The 17,388-nt window shown below is 32.8% G+C and overlaps 1 protein-coding gene across 4 annotated transcripts in view; it reads right to left on the reverse strand.

Moving 5' to 3' along the window:
- The window catches only part of nav2a (neuron navigator 2a), a 226,426-nt gene that overhangs the window by 87,641 nt on the left and 121,397 nt on the right, over positions 1 to 17,388 (reverse strand). For all 4 annotated transcript variants that reach the window (XM_073836405.1, XM_073836404.1, XM_073836403.1 and 1 more), the window contains exons 3-4: positions 16,469 to 16,521; positions 2,183 to 2,255 (exon numbers count right to left, since the gene is read on the reverse strand). In XM_073836405.1, coding sequence (XP_073692506.1) covers positions 2,183 to 2,255; positions 16,469 to 16,471 — 76 coding nt within the window. In that variant the 5' untranslated portion in view covers positions 16,472 to 16,521. The remainder of the gene's footprint in view (positions 1 to 2,182; positions 2,256 to 16,468; positions 16,522 to 17,388) is intronic.

A 17,388-nucleotide genomic window follows, 5' to 3' on the forward strand; every position in this document is an offset into this window, starting at 1 on the left:
TTTTTTTCATGCCAAAATTCATTAGTATTAATATTCATATTAAGTAAACATCATGTTCCATAAAGATATTTAGAAAATTTCTTACCGTAAATATATCAAAACGTAATTTTTGATTAGTAATATGCATTGCTAAGAACTTCATTTGGACAACTTTAAAGGAGATTTTCTCAGTATTTTGATTTTTTTTTTTTTTTGCACCCTCATATTCCAGATTTTCAAATATTGTCATATTCTAACAAACCATAAATCAATGGAAAGCTTTCAGATGATGTACACATCTCAATTTAATGTATAAATTCTCAATTGACCCTTATGACTAGTTTTGTGGTCCAGGGTTACATATGTGACCCTGGACCACAAAACCAGTCTTAAGTCGCTGGGGTATATTTGTAGCAATAGCCAAAAATACATTGTATTGGTCAAAATTATTGATTTTTCTTTTATGTCAAAAATCATTAGGAAATTAAGTAAAGATCATGTTACATTAAGATTTTTTGTAAAATTCCTACTGTAAACCTATCAAAATGTAATTTTTGATTAGTAATATGCATTGTTAAGAACTTAATTTGGACAACTTTAAAGGTGATTTTCTCAGTATTTTGATTTTTTTGCACCCTTATATTCCAGATTTTCAAATAGATGTATCTCGGCCAAATATTGTCCTATCCTATATTTATTGAGCTTTCATATGATGTATATATCTCAGTTTTGTAAAATTTAACCTTATGACTGGTTTTGTGGTCCAGGGTCACATATGGTAATTTAATATGTTTTTTGTGGTTGTTTCATTCATGCTTTGACACTAATGTCTGTGTACACTAAAGAGTGTTGGCACTACTTTTAGTAGGTTTAAAAGACAATTAATATTCAGTGATATTTTCAATTAAACTGCATTGATAGTACTGAATAAAACTTTGCAGCATCGACATTACTGAACTAAATGAAATCAAATCTTAACTGACTTACATGCATAATTAAGAACACTATTGCCCTCTATAGAGCTGCTTACAATTTAACCGAACTTGTTTCATAATTTATGAACTTTACAACATTGACAGTTAATAAACTGAACTGAAACAACACAGAACTAAATTAAACTGAATAATTGCACTCTGTAGAGCCTGAATTTGTTTCATAATTGATGACTTTTATAACATTAACACCATTATTTCCCCGTTTATTATAAAGAAGCTGCTTCAAAACAATTGTGTATCGCATGAAGCACTATACAAAAAAATGGTTTTTAATTGTGGGTTATGAAATACAGCTTTTGCAATAGCAACAAAGTTTGAAAAATGGCGTTTAAAAGTTTTTTTGGAGACAAGCCAGCCAATGATAAATTAAACAACTCATGCTTCATTAAATACGTGACCCTGGACCACAAAACCAGTCATAAGAGTCCATTTTTGAAATTGAGATTTATACATAATCTAAAAGCTGAATAAATAAGCTTTTCGTTGATATATGAGAATAGATGCAACTATTTGAAAATCTGGAATCCGCGGATGCAAAAAAACTAAATTTTGAGAAAATCTCCTTTAAAGTTGTCCAAATGAAGTTCTTAGCAATGCGTTTAAGTATTACTAATCAAAAATGAACTTTTAATGTATTCACAGTAAGAAATGTGCAAAATATCTTCATGGAACATGATGTTTACTTAATATTTTTAGAACATTAAGAAAAACCAATCATTTTGACTTATACAATGTATTGCTGACTATTGCTACAAATATACCTATGCTACTTATGACTGGTTTTGTGGTCCACGGTCACATATTAGAAAATAAACTTTTATGCACTTTGTTTCTTCAGTGTCTGAGAAAAATGTAAATATGACAAAAAATGTAAAGGAACACATTAAAAACACATTAAATGATAAAGAGGCCCTTAAAAAGCAAACAAATTGTGTGCTGTACTCGTCCAATCAATGTTTAAACCACATAAATCTGCAAATAAAAGCAATAATCCATGATTTACAAACATACAGTGTAAAATCTTGAAACCTGACTACCCAAATTGTTAAACAATTAACCTAAGGTGAAGAATGATTAGAATTATTAACCCTGGGTTATGGTTTAAAGTGTGAAAACCCCATATTTCACAATCATCAAAAATCTAATTGTTATAAAATCTTACTGAAGCTGTAAATAGTCATTTAAAAAAATTTTTTTTTTTTTTTTACCTTCAGCTGAAAGTCCCTGTATGTTCACACCTTTGGCTGCTAGGAAGCTCAGACAGGCATCAATGTTCTCAATCTAGAGAGAAATTAAAGAAGAAAGTATGTTTATAAACACTGTAGTCATAATTTAAAACAATCATGACAAATCACACACATATAAACAGAAAGCCACCATTATCACCTAAAACAATGAGCCCCGGGTTAATTTCAGAATAGATGCTGTTTCCTTAAAGTCTAGATTGAGGCTGCTTCACATCTGCTGCGTGTCTGAATACGTGACTGGACGTTCACTGACTCTAGGAGCTGTAGTGTTATCAGAGAGCATAGATTGGCTGCTCAGTCAAAGCAGTATGCAAAGCCTTTGCTCCCAATCGTTGAGGGCGTCACATTTGCTCTGTTGCTAGGAGACTCTGTCGAGGCCACGACGCTGACCCAGCCGTATCCTGGTGTCACTCAATTCAGAGCATAAGCTTTTCTGATTGGCTGGGAGGAGAGTGATGTAATAGGCTATACTTAAAGGTCATGTGGATTCCACTAGGAATATGTTAATGATATTTACCATACTCTCAGGTCGAGGTTATCCATAATCATGGCCACCTGTTTTATATGTTAATCATATACTTAATAAATACATATTCCTTCTATGAAATATATTTACATTTTCAGATCACTACGCTGTTATTAAATAAAAAGATCAGTGTTTCCCAGCCATAGTGAATAATAAATGCCACTTCAGCACAAATATACTCTATCAAATGTCCCTATGAAAGATTTTGTTTAGTTAAAATGTATATGAATAATACAAAAAAGTTCAAATGCATATGAATGTGTAAGGGAAAGTTGATGTATGTGTAATAATTTTTTTCTTAATTTAAAGAAATTTTTCAGGTAAAAAATAAAATAAAAATAATAATAATATTTGTATTTATAATTATTTTTACCATTATAATTTACAGTATAATACAATTTTTATCGAATGAAGTACAATAATTAACATTTTTGTCTAGTTTATAAAAAAGGTGATACATTTTAAAAAGTACAAATATTCCTACATAAGAATGCAGATTCTCAAATAAAAGTTTTATTAAATGTCAACACAATTACAGAATCAATCACAGATATACCGATAAACACAGAATATACCAAGTGACTTTTTATATGGGTTCCACAAAAAATATTTGGACGTTTCAGTTACAGTGCACTCAGAAATGCATGAAAATGACTGCAAAATATATAAAAGTGTCATTCATGTTAAAGAAAGTAAGCACAAGTACACTTTTCAAACATGTTTTCATCTTTATTAAAAGGTACACTACCAGTCAAAAGTTTTTGAACAGTAAGATTTTAATGTTTTTTTCCTTCTGCTCACCAAGCCTGCATTTATTTGATCCAAAGTACATCAAAAACAGTACAATTCTGAAATATTTTTACTATTTAAAACAACTTTTTTTTTTGAATTTATTTAAAAATGTAATTTATTCCACTGATTTTAAAGCTGAATTTTTAGCATTCTTACTCCAGTCACATGATCCTTCAGAAATCATTCTAAAATTCTCATTTGCTGCTCAAAAAACATTTATTATTATTATGTTGAAAACAGCTGAGTAGAATTTTTTCAGGTGTCTTTGATGAATAAAAAATTCAGAAGAACAGCATTTTTTTTAAATAGAAATCTTTTGTAACATTTTAAATGCCATTATCATCACACTTGATCAATTTAAAGCATCCTTGCTAAATAAAAGTATTGATTTCTATAATTTATTTACCAAAAAAAAAAAAACACCAACTCCATGAATGGTACAGAATGGTTTAATGCAGTGTTTCCCAAACTTTTTTTCTGGGGACCCACATTTTAAAGTCGATAAATCCTTGTGACCCAATAAACATTAAGCCCATATAGTTCATATATCTCGAAGAGAATTTATGCATTAACAAAATATGTATGACCATTTTTAAGGTCATGCTTCCACTTAACTATTTAAAAGAGATACAGATATTTGATAAAGCACTTTTTTTTTTTAAGTAAAATGCAGATTTGCAGAAAATGCTGTTTACCACAAACACAATATTTATCCGTTATTTTGATTTCAAATCCACAAGTGCTTTTTCAGCATTGTGATTCTCTTTTATCACAGTACACTAATACAGTAACCGACATTTTCACGTTTAAACTCAATAAAAAACAACATATTATTCAATGCACTTGACTACTAGATTTGTATATTAAGTTGCTCAAGCAAGTTGCAACACATTTAAACACAACATAGGGAGGCTATAGCTTCCTTTTATAATTGAAATTGGGCTATCAAAAAATATTTTAATTAAAACTTACCACAGACAGAAACAGTCGGCTCTCATGCTTTTCTTTTGCATTAAATCTTTATTAAAAACAATGCTTTAAAAAACTTTTCTGCCTGGACAAGTGCACGTATTATGTTGCCTTTTTCTTTAAAATTGCCTTTTTCCTTTATTTTAAACCTAGCCAAAAAGCTACGTGTTGACTGTGAAAAAGTAGACTTCATTTATATGCATTTATGGGACATTTTCGTGTCAATCCATGTTCATTTTTACAGCGAACAATGCGCTGTCACTTTAATTCAGCACATGCAGCGCTTGCAGCACAGCAAAAAATAGACTCTGCCGAAATGATCGCTGCTCTGCTGCAAACGCACTGCTTCTGGGACGCACTGCTGGACTGCAACCGCGTGCAGTGTGAACGCTCTAATCCGACATGGGTGCGGAAAAAAATACGCAACGCATACGCACTGCAGACGGAGTATGAAACAGGCGATGCAGAGCGCAGCTAAAGAACAACAACAACAAAAAGAAAGCAGAAGAAGAAAACAACGAGCTCTCTCGTGCGGCTAATAGGTGAACTACACATATAAATTTTAATCAAGAGTATATAGCGCACTGAAAAATAGTGCTCGACTTGGCGACCCATACAATATTTCCCGCGACCCACTTGTGGGTCGGGACCACGCCTTTGGGAATGACTGGTTTAATGTACAATGTTACAATTTTTATTTCAGATAAATGCTGATCTTTTGATTTTTCTATTCATCAAAAAATCTTGAAAATGTTTAATTACCAGTTTTAAATATTGATAATAATAAAAAATGTTTCTTGAACAGCAAATCAGCATATTAGAATTATTTCTGAAGGATTATGTGACACTAAAGACTGGAGAAATGCAGGATGCAGAAAATTTAGCTTTGATCACAAATAAATGCAGGCTTGGTGAGCAGATGAGACTTTTTTAAAAATGACATTAAATATCTTACTGTTCTAAAACTTTTGACTAGTAGTGTATTTCAACATATTCTCATTTCCAAATGGCTAAAAAGAAGTTAGTAAACTCTAGCATCATTTGTTTGCATAAGCCTTTTGCTTTGATTTTTTTGTTATGCTATGAAATTCATACATTTTTAACTGTTGCTCAAGTGTCCTAATATTTTTTGGGGCCACTGTATAATTAATAGAGCATTGCTTTGATTTAATCCCCACATGTTCTGCATTAAAGAGCTGGTCATCTGCCATGGGTTAGTCAGCACAAGTGTGAGTTATGTCAGCCTTAGCAACACATTTCTGCCTCACTGACTGTATCCCAGTTGCTGGCAGCCAACAGTTGCTGGCCTTAAGGGTCAAGGGAGATATAGAAATGTGAGGAAGGAATCTGCTCTAGATTCCTCTGACCCTTTGAAGGAACCACATCCCAGACATCCAGGACTAAAAATAACATTTCTAAATAAAAAAATATCTCAGACAGAGGAGTTGAAATGAATCTATATCCTCTCTCTTTCTCTCTGTGTGAATTGTATTACAAGGCCTAATAATATATGAAGTCAATATGAATGCATTACAAAATTTAGCTCTAATATAACAACATTGTCTTCTCTGATTGTTGGTCCGCAGGTCATGCATGACAGCAAACACCGCTCTCAATGACATTCTCATAATAGCTGCATTACAAGCTCACTGGGTCAATAGAAATCAGAAGCTACAGGAATAAAAGCAAACAACTGATCGCAAAGTTATAAAAAAGCACTTAACCAAAACCAAACACAAGCTAGTATTTATAAGCACAGCCACAGAAATTCACTATTGAAAAACACTAGTTGTTGACCAATATGCGTTTTTCAAACACCAATGCTGATATCTAGACTGGCTGATAAAATGTGTACTGTATATTTTACTTAAGAAACAAAACTAAATATAATTAATAAAATTGGATACATTCTTTTGAAATTTTACATTTGATTCAAATAAAATAAAAAATAAAATTTTAAGACTGCAAATATATATACAAAATAGAATTAAATGAAATCAACACAATTGTACACAATATTAGACAATATTTTTACTAATAAAATGCGGACAAATTAGGTTTGCATGCTGCTAAATGTATCTTACTACCAGTCAAAAGTTTTTGAACAGTAAGATGAAATCTTAAGTTGAAATAGTTTTACTGTTTAAAATAACCGATTTCTATTTAAATATATTTTAAAATGTAATTTATTCCTGTGATCAAAGTTACATTTTTAGCATCATTACTGCAGTCTTCAGTGTCACATGATCCTTCAGAAATCATTCTAATATGCTCATTTGCTGTACAAGAAAAATTTATTATTATCAATATTTAAAACAGTTAAGTACATTTTTTCAGGATTATTTGATGAATAGAACGATTCAAAGATCAGCATCTGAAATAATAAGACTTTGTAACATTATAGAATTGGGAGAGAAATACTTTTATTTAGCAAGGATGATTAAAATTGATCATAAAGGCATTTATAATGTTACAAAAGATTTCTACTTCAGATAAATGCTGTTCGTCTGAATTGTCTATTCATCAAAGATACCTAAAAAAAATATTCTCAGCTGTTTCCAACATAATAATAAAAAATGTTTTTTGAGCAGCAAATCAGAATATTAGAATGATTTCTGAAGGATCATGTGACACTAAAGACTAGAGTAATGATGCTAAAAATTCTGTTGTGAAATTACAGGAATAAATTATATTTTAAAATATATTCAAATAGAAAACAGTTATTTTAAATAGTAAAAATATTTCACATTTTTACATTTTTTTACTGTACTTTGAATCAAATAAATGCAGGCTTGGTGAGCAGTAGAGGCTTCTTTAACAACATTAAAAATCTTTGACCTTTTGACCGCCAGTGTATATCTCATTCTTTCACTAAAACATAAATAATGACAAAACGTATATTTAAACTCACCATTAAAGCTTTTTCCAAACAGATTTACAATTTTAAGTGAGGTGAACAGTTATGGTGTGAAATACTCCAGCAAAATGTTTGACTGGTTAAATATGCTAAAAACTTAACAAACAATATAAAAGTATTTCAAGTTCTATCTTACTCTCTCTTCAATGCATATCCTATGTCAAAAATAAATTTAGGAAGCCCTTAAAGCAACAAGTGACCTGTACCTGAAAAAAGGTTTTGTATCCCACTTTTCTTCTTGTTATCTATGAGAGACTGTAAGTGTGTATCTGCTCCTCAGTGACTAAAATCGTGTTTAAGACAGGGACAGCCTGCTAAACAAATAGCTTCACACACACACACAACTATTGTCTGTCTCAAGCACATGCTTATATGCACACATGTGAACATATACCGGATACATTCCTTCTATATGACGCTCCTTCACACACACCGTCTCTCTCATTATCTGTCTCCATCTTTCCCTCTGGTTGTATTTTTCCCTCTCTGTCATTATATTTTTCATCACCAGTGGTTCCCTAATAAACTCCTTCTTATATGTAAGTGTGTTTATGTGACACTGGGTTAGAGTTGAGGAGAGAGAGGATGTATGGATTTAAAGGTGATGACTGACAAGTGAGCTGGTCATGTGATAGGAAGCAGTTTGTGTACATGACATGAAATACTGTTTAAAAAACTGATTTGTGCATATTAGTAGTATTACTGTAGAACAGTGTTTTCTCAAGCTTATTAACTGTTTCTTTTTCTCCAAGGTCCACTTATTCATTTAAGTAAAGTGTGTTTTTACACTAGTAACAGTCATAATTTAGTTATTCTATAATTATTTTAATTTCATTAATCATGTGAGATTTGTGCTACTCAGAGTTTAAAGATAAGATTGAAATGCCTTTGTATACAGTTGAGGTCAACAGTTTACATTCACCTGGCAGAATCTGCAAAATGCTAATTATTTCATCAAAATAAAAGGGGTCATACAAAATGCATGTTATTTTTTATTTAGTACTGACCTGAATAAGATAGTTCACATAAAAGACGTTTACATATAGTCCACAAGAGAAATAGTTGTTCATGAGTCCCTGAACAGGTAAACTTTAGAAAAATCCTTCAGGTCCTGCAAATTGTGTGGTTTTCCAGCATTGTTGTGTATTTGAACCCTTTCCAACAATGACTGTATGATTTTGAGATCCACCTTTTCACACTGAGGACAATTGAGGGACTCATATGCAACTATTACACAAGGTTCAAACCTTCACTGATGCTCCAGAAGGAAACATGATGCAGGGGTGAAAACTTTTGAACACAATTAAGATGTGTACATTTTTCTTATTTTGCCTAAATATCTCTTTTTTCATTTAGTACTACTGTTCAGAAGCTACAGAAGGTACTTACATGTTTCCCAGAATACAAAATAAGTTAAAATTACCCTGATCTTCAAATTCAAAAGGTTTTCACCCCCCGACTCTTAATGCATGGTTTTTCCTTCTGGAGCATTAGTCAGCGTTTCAACCTTCTGTAATAGTTGCATATGAGTCCCCCAGTTGTTCTCAGTGTGAAAAGCTGGATCTCAAAATCATACAGTCATTGTTGGAAAGGATTCAAATACACAAAAATGCTGAAAAGCCAAATAATTTGTTGGACCTGAAGGATTTTTCTGAAGAACAGCGGGCAGTTTAACTGTTCAGGACAAACAAGGGCCTCATGAACAACTATCACTAAACAAAAAACAGAGCTGAGGATCATTCAGGTAACAACACAGTATTAAGAATCAAGTGTATGTAAACTATTAACTTCTTAAAAAAAAAGGGTAATACATAAATAAATAAAATCTTACTGATCCCAAGCTTTTGAACTGAACACTCACACTTACTCAACAAAAACAGTGAATCTTATCCAACTTGACTTTCATCACTTATCTACTCCAAAGAAGCAAAGAAATATAAGAACGAGTGTTGGAATAAAGCACGAGCAGTGATGGACACCTCCACAGAAGAATGTGGCATGTGTTTTGATTCCTTCCCATCCTTCCTGAGCACAAATCACACACAAAAAAACCTCCCAAGATGACTAACAGACAACCAAATTAGATTAACATGCCGATCATTCCCTTTATAATTTTCCCTTTAACTAACAAAACAAAAGACAAGAGTGTTCAGGAAAGTGGTTAATGCTTTATATTCTAACTATTAGCTAAGATTATGGGAAAACCATGAAAACACCATATTAACATTAGATGAGGTGAAAAACAAAGACAGGCAAACATCCTGTCAATATGTTCACTGCAGCAATTACGATTATGATTTTTTGTGACAGAGTAAATGACGTTAATGTGCTTTAAGTGATGTTAGCTGCTTCTTTAACTTCCACCAGACGTGTGACCAGGGAATGACTCAGCTGAAGCCACCGTATTTGTGTCAATACGCACAGCTAGGGAGGTGAATTAGTGTTACGACACTGAGATTTCCTGTGTGTTTTAGCAGCCCTGTGTCAACAGCCACTGACATAAATGCTGCATATCTTGTGCTTTGCTTTGTCTGCACTGCTGGTGGGTTAAAGGGGAGGAGGAGATGATCTGCAAGGGATCAAACGGAACGAGCAGGTGTAAAAACAGTCCCAAAGGTGAATGAGAGAATCTGATACTAGTCCAGACTGATGAAATAACTATCAAATGAACACAAAATATCCAGGGGTAACAGATATATTGTTTCAACAGAAATCAACTCCACATTTATTTAGAAAAGATTTGAGCAGTTGATATTGATAGTACAGCGATGTTATATTTGACAGAAAAACTGCACAAGATTGGTAGTTTATCAATACAACGAATTAAGAATGTTTAGCTACTTTTTTGTTCTTTTTTTTTTTGCAATTTAGACCCCAAAAACGTATTTGGATATTCCTAAAAATGTACAGTAATAAATGCAAACAGTCAAAAACAAAATGAAAGTATAAAAGATAAACTACAGTTCACAAGTTAAAGAACAGCTTAAAAAATAATAACACTTTTATTCATCAAGGATGCATTAAACTAGGGATATGAAATTTGTTTTATTTATTTATTTTTTCCAAATTCCATTTTTTTTCAGTTTTTCTGGATTATGTTTTTTTCCCAGTTTTAAAGTTTTAATTAAATATATTAATCAAAACCATGTCTAATTAATTGAAACCATGAAACCTACATAATTTAACAGCAATTTATTAAACATTTAACAAAAATTTAGTTTTTTTCACAAATTCAGTTTTATTTGACCAAATTTTTCCATTTTCATTAAATTTCAATAATCAAAATTAATTAATTAAGCAATAAGGTACGAGAGGCCGTGCTGTATCATGAATAGCCGTGATTTATTCATGATACAGCACGGCCTCAAGTACCTTATTGCTTTTATAAAACGGTTACCACACAATAAAAATATTAAAATCAAAAATATATATTAATTTATATATATTGAGTTGTATGTTTTCATTAAGTAAAATCATTAACTGCCTTCCGCTGTAAAAAGTAGTCCCTAACTGCTGCAGCTGTGTTTACGTTGCTAAGGGTGGTTGCTAAGGGGGTTCAATGATACACAAAACCGTTGAGTGAAGCGGTCATAACAGTGCCGTATCATGAATACAACACAGCTGCTGACCAATCAGAATTGAGGAATGGAACTAACCATTTTATAATAAAAAATAAAAATAAATAAATATATATATATATATATATATATATATATATATTTGTTTTTTTAAGAAATACTGTGGTAAATATTCCTTTTAAAAAAATCATGTTTTAATAATAATTTTATTAGTAGTATTAGCACTATCATTACATTAAGTAACAAAAGTTTCCCATTTAAAAAACAAATGCTGTTCTTTTGAACTTTTTATTCAAAAAATAGAAAGCAGCAAAAATGGCTCCAACATTAAAAAGAGCTATGTTTTTTTTTTGAGCAGCAAATCAGCATATTAGAATGACTAATAAAGGATTGTGTAATGCTGAGGACTGGAGTAATGGGTTTAAATTCAGCTTTTCCCATAACAAAAATAAATTACATTTCAAAATACTTAAAAATAGAAAACAGTTGTTTCACAATATTACCATGCCTTTGATAAAATAAATGCATCCCAGGTGAGCTTAAGAAAATGTCACATATTGAAGGTAAAACGAGTTTTATAGCGCATTTTATGCTAAGCACTCAAAACAATTCCACAAAAGCATATGCTTAGCTGCATCAATATTATGATTCTCCAAAGCTATTGTGACAAATGGATTCAAATTCTACTCCTCGCTTCAAAATACAATCCAAAACCCCTCCATTGATTAGCTTAATGTGTTTACATATTTAACCATCTGAATGCCGAGGTTAAGTATCATGCCAGCAATTAGCGGTCGCAGCGATATAACTCTGCCCAGTGGATCTTTATGCTAACCAACACAAGTGCTTGTATGTCCAGCATAAGCTGTTGCTAGAGGCCCATTCACTGAGCGATTGTGCAATTCCCGCTCTTGATAAAAACACACAATGATGATATTTGCATAATGGCTTTGCTTGCACCTGCTTCCAGCAGTGCTTTGCTTTCTAGCTAAAGACACACACGCACACAAACAAACACACACACTGGAATTTAAACAGCTTTAGAATGGCTCACATACAGGAAAGCTGCATTCAGATGCATCAATTCAGAATGCCTGCTGGGATGTACAAAAAGACATGTATATGTGCAGTACAGTTACCACCGGCTGAGTTATAGAAGAAGAGACCTGAGTATTCATGCAGCTACAGAACGAGCGAAAACTGTGAGTGAAGGAAAGGAAAAGAGAAAGAAAATGGAAACACAAAGGCTGTGTGTCTAAAAGTAGTAAATTACGGTGCAATTTGCTTCTAAGGGGACGGAGCTAATTGATGGAGCCAGAGAAAGAGGAAGTCAGTCGGAGATAGCAATGAGAGAGACGGGGAAAAGAGATCAGCTCCTGTGGTTGGACAATCAGACCCCTGCCATTCAACTTAACCCTAAACCCCTCATCTACCTCTCACATCTCAAAAGACCAGCTTAGTCATGCTGCTTACCAGCAAAACTTGCTTTGTGAAGCTGGTAGGAGCTGGGGAACAAGAACTAGTTCTTCATTTGAACATTTTCATTTTATATACAGTTAAACCAAAATGTATTCAGACACCTTCAACATTTCTCACATTATCACAGTTATTCGCTATAGTTTAGAAAATGGCAATAAAACATGACAAGAACTCAGAAGAGTTAAACTGTGCCAGAACAAATTCATCTTGATAATGTCAGATAACTTTGATAGAAAGGTATGCAGTGGATTACAAACAACCAAAAATTCAGACAACTCGTCACCTTGGAATTCTAAGGTACTATCTGACATTTTGAGTTATTCACATATTCTTATTCTGTGACAACTTATTTACATTATGTGATGTTTTTTTTAAAGTTGTGTACATTTTAGCACTTTTTATTTAGAAAACAAAAAGGTTCTATCTACAAAGTCGAACTCTAACTTGGTGCTATAAGGTTCTATCTGTGAGCCAATCAGCACTTCGAATGCAAACAAGAGGACCAATCAGGATCAACTTTCTTTGTCATGTCGCCGGACCGCTCCGTAACAGCAGCAAAGATTAACGTTAAACAACAATAATTACACGTCTGCAGAATCAAGTGCAATTCACCTTTATTCCTCAAAGTGGCACTGTTTAAAACATAATGATGCCGCGATTGTTTCAAACTTATAATTACCGCAGACATAAAACCAATAATATTATCTGACGATGGCAGTTACGGTAAAATCATCTGCTCAGATCGAACCATTCTAAGTTTTATAAAGGTAAGGAAGTATGCTTTTTTAATTCTTTTGTAACTGTTCTTAAAATATCACGAGTTTTTTTCCTATTGCATTAGTTATATGTCCATCCGTGTAAGATATAACAGTCTGGGTTGCTAAAGGCCCGAATATGGTGATTGGCGAAACATTCATGCTGTTTAAAGTCTTAAAATATCTTACATTTTACAATATTAAGCTTTAAAGTCTTAATTACAACAATAAACTTCAGCATGTTGTCTCCGCCATACTGATCTAAGAGAAAGCCATTTTCCCTGTCCCACTTTTTATGGAATAAAGTCCCAGTCAGATGAATTAGGAGTATGTGCTTTAACTTTTCCTGCAATAATGTGTTTAATTACCCACTATAATCCTACCTAAAATTAACAGCTGCTCTGGACAAAATATTTAGCACTGCCTTTTATGCCTAACTTAAACAAGAAAAAAAATGAAATAAATCTGATAAAGCATTAAATTTACCTTTCTCATATATGTTGACACATTGTTACACCACTAATTTATGTTTTAAAACAAATTATAAGTAAACTAAAGCTAAAAATTAAAAGTATTTACAAGACATTTCTTGAAAACAGTTGCTTTAATTAATGTTTTGCAAGATAGAACCTTATAATTCCAAGCGGAAAATTACTTTTTAGAATTAGAAGGTTCTATCTGCATTTGACCTGTTCCTAAAATCCCCATTTTAAAATTTAAGAGGATTTTGATATTGTACATTTATAATACATTTAGGGTCCCTGTCATTTTCATGTAGGAAAGAAATTTGTTCCCCATATCGTCTTTGCTATATGGAATGCAAAATATTTAAAGCTCAATATCTCAAAACCACTCAGAACGCAGATAGAACCTTATAATTCTAAGGCGACGAACTGTCAGTATGACAATATTTATGCAACTGTCAATACTTTGTTGACCAATTACCAAGCAATGCTTAATTTTGTCTGTGGTGCAAAAAGGCTGCATTAGCAATTAAAGAAAAACACTGACCAAGTAAAACATGGTCAGGTCAAAGTGTCTGAAGAATTTTTGGTCCCAAATTTGTATCAATTTTACAGGTAGTCCACTGTATGAAGAATTTGTAGGTATAATGCATCACAGTTTACTTTATTTTGCTATCCTCACTTACATAAATGAACTATTGTGCCCTAAACCCACTAAACTTCAAAAAATATATCTGGAGTCTGAATATTTTTTTGATTTTACTGTATAGGATCATATGATCTTCACAATATTTAATTTTATTAGTGCACTATTTTTCTGACTATTATGTTTCACTTACAAAGTCTAAATGGTTAACAAATGACTCTTATGAGACAAAAACACGCCCAGTTCCTCACTAAATGAATGTTTTGAACTGGTTATTGTGCATCAAAACACTTGAATCAGAGTGGTTACTGAATCTGACTCGCTTATTGAACCACAAGTCATTTATTATGTTATTATAGATAAACATTGTGTTATTATAATCAGTGGCATTATTTTTTATAAAAGATAAACTGATTTATTTTATATATTTATTTTGGGATGCTACATCTAAAAGACAATGAGAAAAGTCATTACAAAAATCTTTACAATGATGTTACACTACCATTTAATTGAATTGAATTTAATATTTTTTTCATATAACTAATACTTACACTGATTAAAAGTGGCAGTGAAGACATGTACAGTATATTGTTACAAAAGACTTAAATTCTGGGGATTAATGAATGAATGAATTCTATCACAAAAAATATTAAGCAGCAACTCTGATAATAATAAAACAAAATGTTTGTTGAACACTAAATCAGCATACGAATGATTTCTGAAATTCAGCTTTGCTATCACAGGAGTAATATCTATTTATAAAAACAGACAGAAATATAGATATAAATATTAATAAATATATCAAAATATGTGACCCTGGACCACAAAACCAAAAAATCTTAAGTAGCACAGGTTAAAATACACTGTGTGGGTTAAAATGATAGATTTTTCATTTATGCCAAAAATCATTGATATTAAGTAAAGATCGTAAATATATGAAAACTTAATTTTTGATTAGTAATACGCATTGCTACGAACTTCATTTGGACAACTTCAAAGGCGATTTTCTCAATATTTCGATTTTTTTTACACTTTAAGATTCCAGATTTTCAAATAGTTGTATCTCAGCCAAATATTGCCCTATGCTAACAAACCATACATCAATGGAAAGCTTATTTATAAATCTCAGTTTCAAAAAATTGACCCTTATGACTGGTTGGAGAGAAAACAAAATACTTGGTGAGTAAACAAAATACTTCTGGAAAAAACATACTAAAACATTTACCAACCTAAATTTTGTAGTTTATGTTTATTCTTTTAAAATCTAAATATTAATACATCATGCTTACTTTCCAAAAAAATGTATTTCTAAAAAGTACTAAAAGAATTGATATTTGAACTGTCAAGGAACATAAATTGTTAAATGGAAACAGAACCAGAATCTTCAAATTCCTCAGGATTCCCATCCTTATCAGCTACAGCAGCATTATCTTTCTAGTAAATCTAGTTGGCCAAGGAGCCCAGCACACCAGCCTCCAAACCCAACATATGCTGGTTTCAGCTGGGTTTCATCACTGTCAAAACAAGAGCAATGCCTCAGCGGACCACCATTACAATCGAAACCTCTAATATCAACAAAACACACGTTTAGAACTCAAGCCCTTTGAAAATGATTCCTTTGTTGCATCCAATCAGGCCTGACAGCCGCCTTTGTAATCGAGACAAGTCAAAACCAACCGCTGCCCCTGGTGCATGTGTGACACGACCGGCAGCGATACTCAAACTTTTAGGGTTTGTTTTGCTTAGCTTTGGCTTGGCTAAAATAGCTCTTTATGTCTATAATCTGGCTTGTGCTTCTTCCAAACCTATACATTTACTGATGGTTTCGAGAGTTTTTTTAAAGTTTCTGCCAAACTACCCCCCTTAAACCAGATGTTTATAAAGAGAAACCGCAAGAGAAGCAAAAATAACAGTATTAAAGTGCATGTCCATAAGCCTGCTGGCAACATCAGTGAGAATCTAATGTATTATACTGTCAGGGAAAAAAGGTACAATGCTGTCCCTGGGACAGTATCCCAATGTAAAAAAGCTAAAAGGTACATCTTTGTACCTATAACAGTGCATTAAAGTCATTCTAAAATTACACTGGCAGTAAAAACACATCCAGAAATTAGTTCTTACCATCTGAGAACGACTCTTCGGGCATCCATTAATGTCCTCAATCTTCTCATTTGCTGCGGTATCCGAAAAGAGAGAGAAATACAGACAAATTAATTGCAAAAAAAAAAGAAATAGCAAGCCTTAAGTGCAGTATGTCCTTTCTCAGTCTGTGCCAGATAGATTTTTGACCCCTAATGTGAAAACTAGATCCAGTTTGAGCAACTGTGTGGCAGGGCCTGCTGGGATGCGACTGCTTTGGGGCTTTCCTGAGGGTTACTGCTCTCCACCCTGCATCCCGGCGGGGATCGGCCCCACACCCCACCCCACAGCAGCTGAAACAGGGCCGTTCACTCACAGCTGACAACTGCATGCACAGCTACAATGACAGCTACATGCCTGCAGGAATCACTTTACCTCCTGCGCTGTGGAAAAAATGTGTCAGGAATGTGTAAGATGTCAGGTGAGTAAGCACGGAGGACAGACACATCTGAGACGGGCTGTCTCCACGGAGGGGCTCTCGGACTACCGGAGAACCATCTGGGTGGTCGTGTCTTCTAAATAATTTGCGATTTAATTATTATTTTATAATGTTATTTAATATGGAAGCCCATTTCTGTTATGGAATACAAAATAAAAAAGATAACTATGATCCTTTATCTCACAATTCTGTAGGACAAAATATATAAACTTGCAATAAAAAAATTGAGGTCAAAGTTTACATCCCCCTTTCAGAATCTGCAAAATTGTAATTATTTGACTAAAATAAGAGGGATCATACAAAATGCATATTATTGTTTATTTAGTACTGACCTGAACAGATCAAAACCCTCCGATCATTCAGGTAACAACACAGTATTAAGAATCGAGGGGATGTAAACTTTTGAATGGGGTCATTTTACAAAATAAAAAATAACACGCATTTTGTATGATCCCTCTTATTT

This window comes from Garra rufa, chromosome 3 (assembly GCF_049309525.1).
Source record: "Garra rufa chromosome 3, GarRuf1.0, whole genome shotgun sequence".
NCBI classification, from domain to species: Eukaryota; Metazoa; Chordata; class Actinopteri; order Cypriniformes; family Cyprinidae; genus Garra; species Garra rufa.